This window comes from Plectropomus leopardus, chromosome 7 (genome assembly GCF_026936395.1).
Source record: "Plectropomus leopardus strain MGB_pleo_1.0 chromosome 7, ASM2693639v1, whole genome shotgun sequence".
Lineage (NCBI taxonomy): Eukaryota > Metazoa > Chordata > Actinopteri > Perciformes > Serranidae > Plectropomus > Plectropomus leopardus.
Genome location: NC_142182.1, coordinates 14,422,527 through 14,436,535, shown reverse-complemented (window position 1 = coordinate 14,436,535; position 14,009 = coordinate 14,422,527). Strand labels below are relative to the sequence as shown.

Genomic DNA, 14,009 nt, shown 5'->3' with positions numbered 1-14,009 from the left:
GCATGACATCAGTGACTAAAGCAACGGCAATGACATCGCTGATCGTGCCTTGTGTGTAAGACAGTTTGCAAACATTTACTATGGGGGAGATAACCTGCCGATCCTAAAAGACCCCAATCACAGCCTCAACTGAGTCATAAATATCTAAGTACTCTCCAACTGTCAGATGCAAAAATGCACACTATATCATCACCTAAAAGGTCCATAAACCCAGCATTAACACTGTGTAATCACAGGCCTATCACATGTAAAACACAAAGAGCGGAGCGTCAAGAGACTGATCTGCACAAGAAAGAAGGCAACAGCGTATTTATCCACCGACAGCATCAAGGGGACAAATTGCATCTGGGTGCTTTATTGGTTGTCAGGACCTTGGTATCCATAATAGGACATTAAACTGCCTCTCTGACACATTAGGCTGCACTTTGCAACTGTAATCTTGCTCACACAGCAGGCCTTGCAGCACAGATATCTCTGTGTTGCACTCATATGTCATACAGGAGGAGAAGCTAGTAAACGAAATCCAACAGCTGCAATGAGCTCGAATGTAACTGCAGTTTATCTTTCCGGAGATTTGGAAGCTGTGCACCACAAGCAAGTCTTGGAGGGATGCTTTTTTTAAAAAATAAAATACTCTTAATGTTATGAGTAGATATTTTTGTGCAGGTGCTTTGAGCAGGTATAAAAGAATATAAATGATAATGCTGTGCTTGGCCCATATAGAACAAAATAAAAACATCAAAGAAAGGACCAAGGCCAGTTATTGTCATTCATTATATATCTTTGCATATATCTCTATTTACTCTACCTTGATCTGTGGTACAGGCCTCTCACCATGCGCTAAGCTCTTACGATGCGGATCAGTGTAATTTACAAGGCACACATGCATGTCTACATGCTGTTTGAGCAAGGTTTACACCCCAGTGGGGCTGTTAGACATGTTTCTTGCAATTTAACACCAAGCTCTTAATTGCCTGTGATCATGTGCACGTATCATGCTGATATGTTCTGTTTTACAGAAGGTTGGGTCTGTCCTCTTGGGGCTCACATCCCTATAATATCCCAGACATATTTATGGTGACGAGCAGTTTTCCTACTAAATTCTCCAGCCCAAGGAAAATATACTTTCCCCATAGTGACACATTTGACATTCGCCACATTTAATATCGTCTCTTGTTAAGCCTGTGTTATCGCACCAAGATATGTGGTGCTAATTAGCCAAACTGGAACACTTGAAACTAACACTAATGGCTCAAATGCATCTTTTCTACATTTTAACATGCCTAGGAAGTAGAACACCTGTTTTTGCATTTTCATGAAGTGTTAAATCTATGCCGGTACCATTTTTGTTAGCTGAAGAGGGTTTTTTAACCAACGTTGGGAGCTGAAATGCACCCATTTAGCCTCTGGCGCACCTCTGTGTCATCCTCCTCTTTCTATCTTTCTTTTTTCCTCTTAAACTTCTTTTTAGGCTTCTGTTGACCCAATTAGAGAGAGAGAGAGAGAGACCAAGCACATTCACAAAAAACGCTTTAGGCTAATATTCTATCACATTAGCAGAAAGGGACAACATTCTGACTGCTGACTTAGATGTGCTGGGCGCAATCGTTCATTAGCCAATGGGGTTAATTGTGTATTAAGAGCAATGAGGCATGAGAAAGATAAAGTTGTCTTTTCCCCCCTCTTTTTTTGCTGTCTAATGGAATTGGTCTGTTTTTTCCATTTTTGCTTAAAGCAAGCGATTGGTGAATGTGTTTTGCTGCGTCTTTAGTTAATATCATTTTCTTCTTCAAAGCAGCCAAGTTAATATCCCATTAAAACTAAATCTGATCAAGGCCAGGTGTGTGCAAGGTACTCACATGATGTTATATGTACATAAATGGGTTTATATTCAGCCCTTTTGGAAAGCAAACTTGTTAAAAAGACCCACACAAGCCCTTCACTACACATTCACGTCTTAGCTATCGTAACAGCACCATGAAGAAATTACTCAAAGCTGCATCCAGAGTCAGTGATTATTTAGTGTATCTACTTTTTGACTATTTAACAAAACAATTCAGTTAAATGTAGTTAAACTGCATGATAAGCAACATATGTGACATATCTAATAAGTCTAGTTTATGATAATTTGCAGTCCCCTGTCAACTCCAATATACACCATTTTATGGTGTTGTCTCATATAATCACCGATCCTTATGACAGTAATTACAATAATATATTTAGGGGCTCAAAATGCTTAAAAATAGTTACAATAAAAACAAACTGATCACAAAACAAGTGTCTGTTATATTCATTCATTGTCCATGCTCCGATTATTGTACAAATGTCTTGTCAACTTTTAACAACACACAGTATCTACAGAGATTTCCTTTAAATTAGAATGATGTGAATGATTTATTGGCATCAAGCGGTGAGAACTGCAGATTGAAACCAGCCAAAACTTTTCCCATGTGTCAAGCATGGACTCCCGGTTAGGATTACTTTACTGTTCATTGTTCAGGAGGTTTTATAAGGAGCCAAATTATCCGCAGAGGTCTCTTCCTCTCCAAAATAAACAAAGCTGGTGATTTAAACCAATAAATACACAGGAAAAAAAGCAGTTTCATTTTAAAACTGTGTTTGGTTCGTCACAGTGGGACTGCTTTCTACTGTGGCCAGTGCAGAAACACATATGGCCCTATTTAGAGTCGGTGTTTGGTTTGTCCATTGTGGGCTACTGTAGAAACTTGGTGGTGCAACATGGCAGACTTTGCGAATAACGACCCAAACCCTATGTGGATAGAATCAGCTTATTCTACGGTTACAAAAGTACAATAATTCCTCTTTTAGGTGACAATACACTAAAGAAAAACACACTTATTATATTCCATTTCTGCCAATAAATCCCCCTAAATCCTACACACTGGTCTCTTTATATATGAATTGTAATGAGTCAATTAAATAACAATTTAATGTGCAACTTGTTTTGTTTTTCTGTAAGTGCCAAAGTGGAAGCATTTTTTCCATCATACCACCAGTGGTCACATTTGATCTCACATCCTCATGAGGACCTTTGATGTTCACATGTATAGCTGAAGCACAATACCTAGTGCCTCTTTATACTTGTCTCCTACACATTTCAGCAGTCTCCTCTCATATCATTTGCATTTAAACTGGATTAGAATAGAGAGTTAGGCACAAAGCTATCTTTTTTACACACCAGATTTGCCTCTCTAGTGACTGGTTACAAGAGCATTCCATTTTGTGCCATCTGGGGCATTTCTATCTATTTCTCTAGGGGTTTTTGAGCAACACTGGGGAACTAATGCATTGTTGCATGTAATGCAGTGAGTAGAAAGTGGGATTACAGTGATGGCTAGTTTTGTAATAAACAAACTATTTGCTTTGTTGTGCCAAATCTTTGTGTGCAACCCAGCGTTTGCTCTTAATCCAGAAGAGTTTGACTGAGGAAGATAGGATGAGCAGCAGACCTTCAAGGCAGAATAAACAGACATGCTGTCAGAAAAGCATTGGAGTGAAGGAGTGGCATGGGATAATAAAAACCCACAGCCGCATCAGACATCCAATACAGCTATGTTGGTGCATGATTCATCTTAAAAATACCTATTGTGCCTGTTCAAAAATAAAAAAAAATGTATACTCTTTATCAATACCTTCATTTTTTGTTTTTCATCTCCATCATCCACATAATCTGTTGGTAAACCCACTTTTACTTTAACTTTCATTTAACCCATGCCTAACTTCCCTCATTAAACCAGCCGTCTCACCTTGCTTTACTCCCTCTTACAACCACCAGCCCATTCGCCCTAAATTAAACACCGTAAACAAACCTACTACTTCTGTTCTCCCTCCTCTGGCTCCATTTTCCATATCCATTTAACCCATTTTTCCATTTCACCTCCGCTCAACAGCAACTTCCCTCTTCTCACCCAGTTACACCTCGATGCTTTAACTGTGTCTGCAGGAGAGTAAAATGTCAGAAAATTTCAAAAGACAAGGAGAGAGACGAGATTTTCATTCTGTGTTGTTAGCAACCATCAGCTGTAATGATGATAGGTTATAAGTACAGGCTTTCTTCAGGGATGCAGACAGACAGACAGACAGACTGTCATCGGGGGGAAACTCTGCTAAGAATATCAACAAACCACAAGGGCATGAGCTGCTATAGACAGAGGAATAGATGCACAGAGGATGGAGAATGACAAAAGGCTTAAAATGAGCTGCAGGTTGTACAAAGATTATAATAGATGAAAAAAGATGACAAACAAAGTTGTGTGGTGCTTTTCCATCCACCTTTATGCTAATATGAGAAGTTGGGTGCATTAACACAAACAGCTGGTGCTTGTTTCCAGTCTGGTGCCATTGTAGAAGAAGAGCGTGTATTAAAATAAAAATTAAAAATCATCACTCAATCCTGAAACAATGGAAAATAATGTGGAAAACATGATGCAAATATTGCATCTTAGCTTGTTTCAAGTATTGATTTGAGGAAGGTTACTTATTGGTCCTTATTGGCCAAGCCTGTCTCATTTTTGTTTTAGTGATACAGCAACTTTTACGCCAAAGCTCAATGTATAAACTTTCAGGAAATATGTCAACTTCCATTCTGGTGTTTTACCTCTTTTTTAGTGCACAAGTTATAATATAAATACATTTATAATTGATAAAAACAGCTGGATAAAAAAAATACTGAGTGAAAGGAGACGAAACAGTGAGACAGTAAAGCCATGTCAATTCATTCTTTTTTTTAACTCGACCTGGCACTTTTTTTTAGTACCACCTCAGTCGAGGTACCAAGCAAGCTGAGAAAATACTAGAGGGTGGAGTGAAAACAGTGCAGACAACTAATTAGTCAAAAAGAATTGCCACTAGCGCAACACAGGACATCCTGCACATACCTGTCATTTTTAAATAGCCAAGCTAACTGAAAGACAACTGTACCATGCACTGATTCCAAAGTGAACTATACTCTGTGTTATAGATTGGGAAAATAATAATAGAATATGCTTATTTTGTCAAAATGATCCAAGTCTCCAAATAAATAATTGTTTTGTTGCATCTTGCAAAAGATAAAATCTATATGTGGATGCCAGGCTAAAGCAGCTTCCTTACAGATGCCCAAAAATACATAGTTACTGTAAAACTTGAAATCTAAGCCTGTCCCAGTTAAATGCCTACTCCGTTTTACTAGTCGGATGTGGCTACACATTTAACATTTAACAAATAAAAGCCTGTCTCAATTTGAAGCCTGGTCTGGTTGCAATAGAAGTTCTTTGGATGTATAAAACCAGGCTGTTGACTACCCGCTAAATATAATGCAGTTATCTGCTTAGATCACACATAAAAATATAAACTTGAGATGTAAAGAAAGAGGTTTAAGTAAACAATTTGATTGTATTTCCATCTTTGCTAAGCAATAGTTTTGTAAAAGTAATTAAAGCCCGTCCCATATAAACGCCTGTCCCAAATATAAATCTGTTGGTTTTAGTGATTTAAGCAAATAACAGTCCAGGCTATTAACAGATTTTTTTACAGTATTCATCTGTGTGTTATGGAAAATAACTGGTGGAAGACACAAGAAGACCGACATTATTTATTTGCACGTGGCTCTCTGAGCCCCTAGAAGAAAGAAATAAAGCAGCTAATGATGGAGGGAGAGTGGGAGACACAAAGTGAGAGAGGAGGATTTGGATGATGTGCATGATTATGCCACTGCGTGGGTTTAATGTGACTTCTGAACCAGGTGTTTGTTTGTGCACGTGTAGGTGGCAGTAATGATCAGTGCCATGGATACAAGGATACCTAAGTGTGTGTGTGTGTGTGTGTGTGTGTGTGTGTGTGTGTGTGTGTGTGTGTGTGTGTGTGTGTGTGTGTGTGTGTGTGTGTGTGTGTGTGTGCATGTACGATGTAGCTATGAGTTTTAGGAACGGGGTTCCCTTCAAAGGTGCATTAACAATCTCTGTCTTTCTAGGGGGGATGCTTCGAGCCACTTTATGTGACAGATAGTCTTTATCGCTTACCCACACACACTTACTTTGTATTGAACACACTGACATAGAGGTTGTTAACTGGGTTACAAGAGGAAAGACCAAAGTCATTACTAAAAAAAACAGAACAGGGGGGAAAGAGAGGACAGGGTGTGTTGTTGTCGGGAAGAAATCATGCTTCATTTTCTGTGGATTAGTTGTAAGTGTGTTTACTCATGTCCATGCAAACGTGAGTGAAATAAATCTTTGCTGGTATATCATATGAGAAGTGGAGTGATGGGAATGGGTGGACAAAATGACTGGGGAGTGATATAGGGGTGTGTATGTTGTCAGCACTGGCTTACTTGACCTCCTATCCTGAGTATAATCTCACTGCAGCTTCAGAAACACTGCAAAAAAAAAATCAATACAATACACCTTCATTGCTCACATGGGAATAGAAACATTGTGCATTAGATTTATCACAGGAAACCAGACTGTACTGTGCTTTCTATGGCAAGTTTGAGTGTAGTAAAAAGGTAGCCAACTGTGTAGATAATGACAAATGCCATTCAAATTAACCTCTCATCATCTGTTCATTCAAAAGATGGGTACAAAAAGAATTAAAGGACACAAGCAGCTTGTGGAGTGTTCAAAGAAAATACACTTTACTTCTCTCAATCAAACTGTGTCTCCGTTGGGTGTTTGCTGTTATGGCAGACAGCCACATCGACTTCTCTGGAGAGTGCACACTGTAGCAGATGTGGATTTTGTTGGATGTCAAAACTGACAAGATGCAACTAGAGCTGTTTTGGGGATTCCCTCTCAGGTAAACAAGGAAGTGAATTGCCTGCAATATTATGCCACATCTTTGACTATGCTGTTGTGACCTTGAGCAACAAACTGAATCCAAAACAACACGAGAGCTGTTCTTTAGCTGTCCCTGACCTTTGACATCCCTGTAGAGGGACTGAAAGAGACATTTACACAAAGATCAATTACATATCATATCATTATGTGGGCTGCGTCCTCATCTCTGTTCTAGCCAGTCTGTCAGTCTAATTCTGTATCTGAGTCATACTGCAGATCTCACATTGGCAGACTTAACTAATAATATCCAAACACTAGACATGTTTTCATGAGGATGAGGGAGGAGAATAGTTTGACATTGGATTTGTAAGAGCATACAATGAAGATGTTCTTTCACTGCCTCAGCATTCATTCTAAATATTTCTCACTGACGATTCCTTTCCCATGTCTGTTTTTATCCTACTCTTACCTATCTTTGCCTCATCTCCCTTGTCAGCTATCCCCATGTGCTTTACTTTGTCCCCTTCTGCAAAAAAGAAGAGAAAACTCCTCCTCAATCAGAGCGCGATCTGAATCAGGCAGCGGAAACACTGAGTCATAAACAGCCCTCTACGCTCTTTCATTCATATCCCTGCTTGCCTCCATCTGGCTCAAGAGAGATATTTGGGGATAGGACGTGGGTGGAGAGGAAAGCATGAGGCAGAGAAAAGAAGTGAAAAACAGGAGGTGTGCAGGAAAGGAGGGTAGAGGAGCATGTGTTTACCCCCCTGTGCATGGTGAATCATGGAGAAAAAAAGAGCACTTCTAATGGCCTGTGTAGGTCCCCTGCACAGGCAAGTCAAAATGGAAGAAATGATTGCAGATATGCCTTTTTATTGAGGAAATGCTGGGTTCTCATTAGTGGCGAATGGAAGGGATGCGAGAGAAGGGCTGCGTCTGTCTGTCTGTTTGCCCCTAATTGAGGTTGGGAGGAGGGCGAGTGGGTGCAGCAACACTCCCAAATAATCCTCCTCATGATAAATTTACAAGGCATCATTTTCTACGAGTGTTAGCGAAGAGGATTTGAGCAGCTAAGACAGAGAGGCAGCGGCAACGCAAATAAGGAAGGGAGAGATAAATCTGCTGGTGAATCTTACTACAAAAGAGCTGCAATAATCTATGTATGTGCATGCACTTAATGTCAGTCCCAGATGCTTTCTCTTAATTGCCCTAATCTGTTCTTCTCACAGTCAGTTATTTACACGGACTGATAAAAGACTTCTAACTTTCATTCCCTTAGGTAAGACAGTTTTGTTCTATTTCCAGTAGTACAAGAGTTATCTCTGTGTTATTTAATCTCTCTGAGAATTCAAGATGGAATCCATCAACTACCTGTTTGATTGTTCAAAGGATAAAATAATCTTGAGCGCATCGTCCCAAGATAGTTAGTAAAATGTAAATTCAGACACGGGGATGTACTAGCTTGCAGTGCGTATAGATATACAATGGATTTATCATTAAACAGCAGCGGCCGCAATGTAATTGCCTCTTCTATAAACTATAATGTGCAAAAACACAAAGCTTATCAAATCAAAGAAACTCAACCGTACCTAATCATTCCATGACAAATCAGTTTAATTATTTCCCTTTAATTGTCCATGCAACATTATGCAAATATGTCTCCTAGGCATTTAATACTCTGCACCAGATTCTAGGGAACATTATACAATCACTATTTTTCACTGGCTCAATTTCCACTTCATCATCAACAGGATGCCATTCAGAAAACTTTAAAGAATACTAAACTGTGCAGAGGAAAGCCTCTTTTTGTCCAGCACTTCTGCCACAATGGCCTTGGTACAAAAGTTATGATGGAATCACATAAATTTTCCTCATGAATTGATTGGCTGGTGAGCGATCATAGTGCCGCACAATAAAACCCAGTCAGGCCATGGTCAGGCCCGGCCATGGCTGTGGCAGGATTTTATGGTGATATCTTCATGTTTGTAATCTGAGGCCACTGCCTGTGAGTATTGTAGCAATGTGATCAGCAAGGAAACAAGCTAATAAAGCTGCATAATGACCATGGGCCCTTTTTGACCATCTAAAGTGCATGGCTTAAGTGCATTTCGGGAATGTCAAACTTTGCTAGTAAAACAGTGCATATTGAGGGCACATTAATCATTAATCATAGATGTGTTTCGGGCATAACATAGATCGTCATCATTTCAAAAGCCAGGTGAGCCTGCAGCTGGGACATTTCTATTGACATAGCAGATTCACTATAAAAACGGTAGTTATGAATTTGACCAAGGAAGAATTAAACTTTTAGCTTCTGAAAAAAGAAAATTAGACCACTTAATACATTTTATACACACTACATAAACCAAATGGTTTATTTTACACTAGGAATATCAATTGGCAAGTAAAGTAAGGGGGTACAACAAACCCAGTAACTTGTAAGGACACAGAAATTAGAACAGCTTTGAACTAGGACTTGTAGAATGAAACATTATAGTAATAAATGTACAACAAGTATAACTATAAAAAAGTAACATTACAAAAGTACAGAAGGAGAATTATAAAAATAACCTCTAATAAAACGGGTGTGTAACACATGCAGAGCGAGAACACCAACTACTGTCCCATTTCTCAGCTGTACAATTACTGCGTTTCGCCTCATTTCACATGCTTTCATATTTCCACGTACTCTCCATATTCTTGTTTTACCTGGCACCGACTGTAATGCATGGCTGACCATCCAAAACACCCTTATATATGACATTATCATTTCTTGTGGCTGATTAGTTGAATGCATTATTTTTTTGTTCCTATGATGTCTTATATTTTTTCCCTGTGTCTGTAAAGAAGCATTGTGACCCTTGTAAAAATAAACACACCTCATCTCATTCTGCTCTATGGTCCTTTGGCTCTGCTACGCAGGCACAGGAGGACAAAATGCAGAGCAAAGTCACAAATTCTCTGAAGAGGGAAAAAAAACCCTCTGCTTTAGGTTTACAAATGGATAAAGGAAACAAACACACACACACACTCACAAATGAGCGCTCCAAATCAGTCCCCGCTGACATGTTTGACTTCTCAAGTATATATGATTGCCTCTAGTCTATGAGCTGGTAAACAGTTAAATTACCCCCTGAAGCCAAACACGATGCATCACATTAGTAACTACCTGAAAGCAAATTTCAACAAATACAATGCATCAACACTGAGCAGAGCATAGTAAAGAAAATGTACTGTTTACTAACAGAAAAGTCACTTCTGTGAAGCTCTAAAAAAGATACTTGAGCATTTTATCTGAAAAAGAAGTGGGCCATCTGTATTTCAAGCATAACAATGTTGTGCTAGAAAACTATTATTAAGACATTACAATAAAAAAACTTGTAGAAGTCTCAGTGATGAAACACTATCAGTTCCTTATAAGAAATATATCCCATCCTGTGGAATCAGATATATTCCAAAATATAGGATAATGTGTCTCAGTGTATTTGACTTTTTCTATTTGACACATTGTGTCAGCCATCTTAAGCTGTTTAAGCTGGATGTTAAATGAGAAACTTTAATAAGAAGGAGGAAAATAAACACTTTCATAACAAGCAATATCAAGTTTTCTCAGTTCTGTAATCTCCATATTGAATCAGTGGTTTGAAACCTAAACAGCACTCTGAAGCTATGAATAAACTGATTGAAATTTAGATTGTAGATTCACTTCAGGAAGAATCTGTATCTTTTTAAAATTCATTATTTAGGAAGTCATTATTTGTTCAATGTTGTATGACAACCAAATTGACTTCATTACACCTCCTGGGTTTGCTTGTTTACTGGTTGTTTTGTCTTTTTAAATGTATGTGCTGATTTTATGCACATAGTGAATGTGTTTTTTATGGTTTTAACCACCAATACCTCCAATATTCAAGTGATATTCACTCTTGTCTAGGACGTCATGGCGAACTTCTCTGAGTGTGAAGTATAACTCTGTATCAGAACTTAGGTGCAAAGCACCTGAGTCCACTTTATTACCAATAAGTGTAAATAGAGGCAGGATTCAATATTACTACGCATGCAGACAGAGAATCTCACACACTTTTGCAGCTGATTAAATACAATTGAACATAATGTATTTGCTTGTACTTTTTTGAAATGGAATATAAAGTGTGTCTTCTTTAGTTAATAATCACCTGTAAATAAGAATCCTTGTGTTTTTGTTACTTTAGAATGAGCTGTTCACGTCTACATGGGGAGGCTTCGTCAATGGACTCCACAATGTTGCACTGCCATTTTTCTACAGTAGTCCAGAACAGACAAACCAAGCACTGGCTCTTGATGGGGTCATCTGCTTTTTTGCATTGTCCGCATCATGAGCAACCCCTCCGCAATCAGCAAAACGGCTTCAGAAAAACACCATATTCTTATGTGAAACTGCTTTATTTGGTGTGTTCTCAGTTTGAATCAGCGGGTCTTTTTGTTTAAAGAGGAGGAGACCACTGCAGATACTTCAGCTACGCCAAAAACCTCTCAAACAATGAACACTGAAGAAATCCTAAGTGGGAGTTCACACTTGCCACATGATAAAGTTTTGATGAGTTGCATTCTTCTGCTAGATGCCCCTAAATCCTGCACACTACTTCTTTGACATACTTTTATGGTTAAACCTGAATATTATCTTCCCCTTGGTATTACTGACCCTTGATTTGTATCCTTGATATTATCTTCCCCTTGGTATTACTGACCCTTGATTTGTATTAAAATGATGTTTGTTTCCCACACATCATAAAGCCATGAACAGCATTCATCAGTAGGATGTCTTCATTTAGTGTTTTAACTAGAACAACAGCTGCTGTAACAAGTCTTTCTGCATGCAGATGATTTTACTTACCATATGGAATGACTGTGGCAAAAATCCAGGGCAGACATGATCTGTCTGAAGAATTTCCTGGCCTCTTTAGGTGTTAACCTGCCTTTCTTCACCAAGTAGTCAAACAGCTCACCACCAGACACATGTTCTAGCACAAGGTACCTGAAAGAAAGAGACAGAAAAATGGAAATCAGTTCAAAAACTAAAGATAAAACAAGGTGAAGGACAGCAGAGAAAAAAATCACTCATAGAAAATAAAGATTTTACTTGTGGAGACAGGAGCAGATACACTTGTTCTCCACAGAGCCGTCTGAAAGAGCCCTGCAGAAACAGAGCCTGACCTCAGAGCTCTGTAAGAACTGGAGCAATATGGGAGAAATAGCTCCCTTACAGCTGTAACAAACAGACGGCACGATCAGATCTCCCCAAAGTCGAATCATGTTGACAGTTTATTTTTCATTTTGTCATCTGTAAACTGTCCCCACTGTCAGAGAGCGAAGCATGCCAACAGTGCATTACAATATATGTGGAGGATTCTGATATACTATACACTCTGACCTCCAATGGGAGGCATTAGAGGGACGATAAAGTTACACTAGAGAAAGATGGAAAAGTTATGTGAAAAGCTCTGAGACATAAGGGATTTAGGAGCTTGTGAATTCTGCTAAGGTACAGACGCTATAAGCTTCTGTGACAGTCTTTGTCTCAGCACTCGGTCAATCAAGTGAAAGAGACTAAAGAGAGTGAAGAAGAGAGATACTGGAATTAGAGTTCATTGCTATACATATACAGTGCTTGTAATTTCTTTCTTCTTTCACCTTCTACACACAATCTTCCCTGCCATCACATCTCTGACGGCCATTCTTCAGGTGGCCTTCGAGCCTGTGTGGCTTGTAGGGGAAGACAGTCTGCTCTGGGGCTCAAAGGGGACAGGGAGGAGATTAATCTCTCTCTGGCCCAGACCTAAAGTTGCATCCGTGGGCTGAAAGCCAGCGGTGCCCTGCCCCTGCTCCGGACTGGCCTGCTCGTATATCCAGTGCTGAAACTCCCTCCATCTTCACTAGGACAAATTGAAACTCAGACAGGTGGTGAAATACTCTCTTTCTTCTCTCTCTCTCCCTGCTGTGGATGTGTGTGTCTACATGCAGCCCTTCAGTTTTATTGATTACACTACAGTGTTGCAAACTGTACTCGACCACAGAGCATGTGCTCACATGTGCTTCATGAACAGTCACCTTTTCATCTGTACTACTAATCCACCAATTAAAACTGTTGTGTAATATTTGTATTTAATTTTAAAAGCTGCTGAAATAAAACTAATTATGTCGCTAGAGTTCTCTCAAGTTGAAGACTACAGATGAAAAGCTTTCGTTAAAAGCAGAGGTGTTAAGTTTGAACCAAGCAGGCTGGGAGGGTCTAATAAAGACATGCTAATGAGTTGCATTATGGCACTTGTAGGATCCAGCATATTTAAAGCTTGACCTATACTTGGTTCAAGATATTTCGACCTGCGCTTCACAGACTTTGACTAATGTTTTTTTTTTAATTTTTATATTTGCTTCTTGCAAGTACCCCAACTTAATGGAAGTGCAATATTAAATTACCAGAGTACCACTTAAAATTAAATGTCATATACTTTGCTCTTGCATTGCTTGTATTAAAGCTACATTTGGGAAGTTTTTATGAAGAGAACTTTGTCATATTTGCTGAAATGGTCATTATATTTTGAAAGAAGTGAGAAAGAGGGTCTGTCAATCATGTCAAAAATGCTTGTGATCTTTAGTCAACCAGGCAGTGCTGATCAAAAATGAATTAAGATTCTGTCACTGCATTGTTTTTTCTCACCTGAATCTTTTTCAGAAACATATTGTAATGTACTGTTTAGCTGTAAAATGACAAAAGTAGTGTGGCACCCATGTTGAAAACAGACCATTGAAGTACCAAGCACCACCCACTGGCCATGAACCGTTTCTCATTTAACACAAGGCTATTCAATGAAGGCTGGGACACAGTCTTTGACCCCAAGAGAGCAAAGGAATATGACACATTCAGTGTAATTGGGGCTGCGATGTTACAGCAGACAGCACTAGAAATAAAGGGATAGTGATCACTTGGGTGCCCTTTAGGTACGCTCAGATCTTTTTGGGTACTAATTGATGGCAACCGATATATATTAGAATTTTCATAAAGAATGCATTTGTTTAGGGTCTTTAAATAGGACCTTTTCCATAACTGCAGAACCATATTCTCACCCATATCTTCCTGCCTTCACTCTTGTCTGCCCTTTGTTGGCATTATTGACTAAATTGTTTTATTAACGCTGAGGTTCACAGTCTCGGCTTTGCCTTGTTTGTCAAAGTACTTTGTAAACTGTGTTTTTA

At 39.0% G+C, this 14,009-nt stretch overlaps 1 protein-coding gene across 5 annotated transcripts in view; it reads right to left on the bottom strand.

Annotated features, from left to right (window-relative positions):
- brsk2a (BR serine/threonine kinase 2a) overlaps positions 1-14,009 on the bottom strand; it is a 197,560-nt gene that overhangs the window by 44,380 nt on the left and 139,171 nt on the right. For all 5 annotated transcript variants that reach the window (XM_088079995.1, XM_088079996.1, XM_088079997.1 and 2 more), the window contains exon 4: positions 11,650-11,790. In XM_088079995.1, coding sequence (XP_087936121.1) covers positions 11,650-11,790 — 141 coding nt within the window. The remainder of the gene's footprint in view (positions 1-11,649; positions 11,791-14,009) is intronic.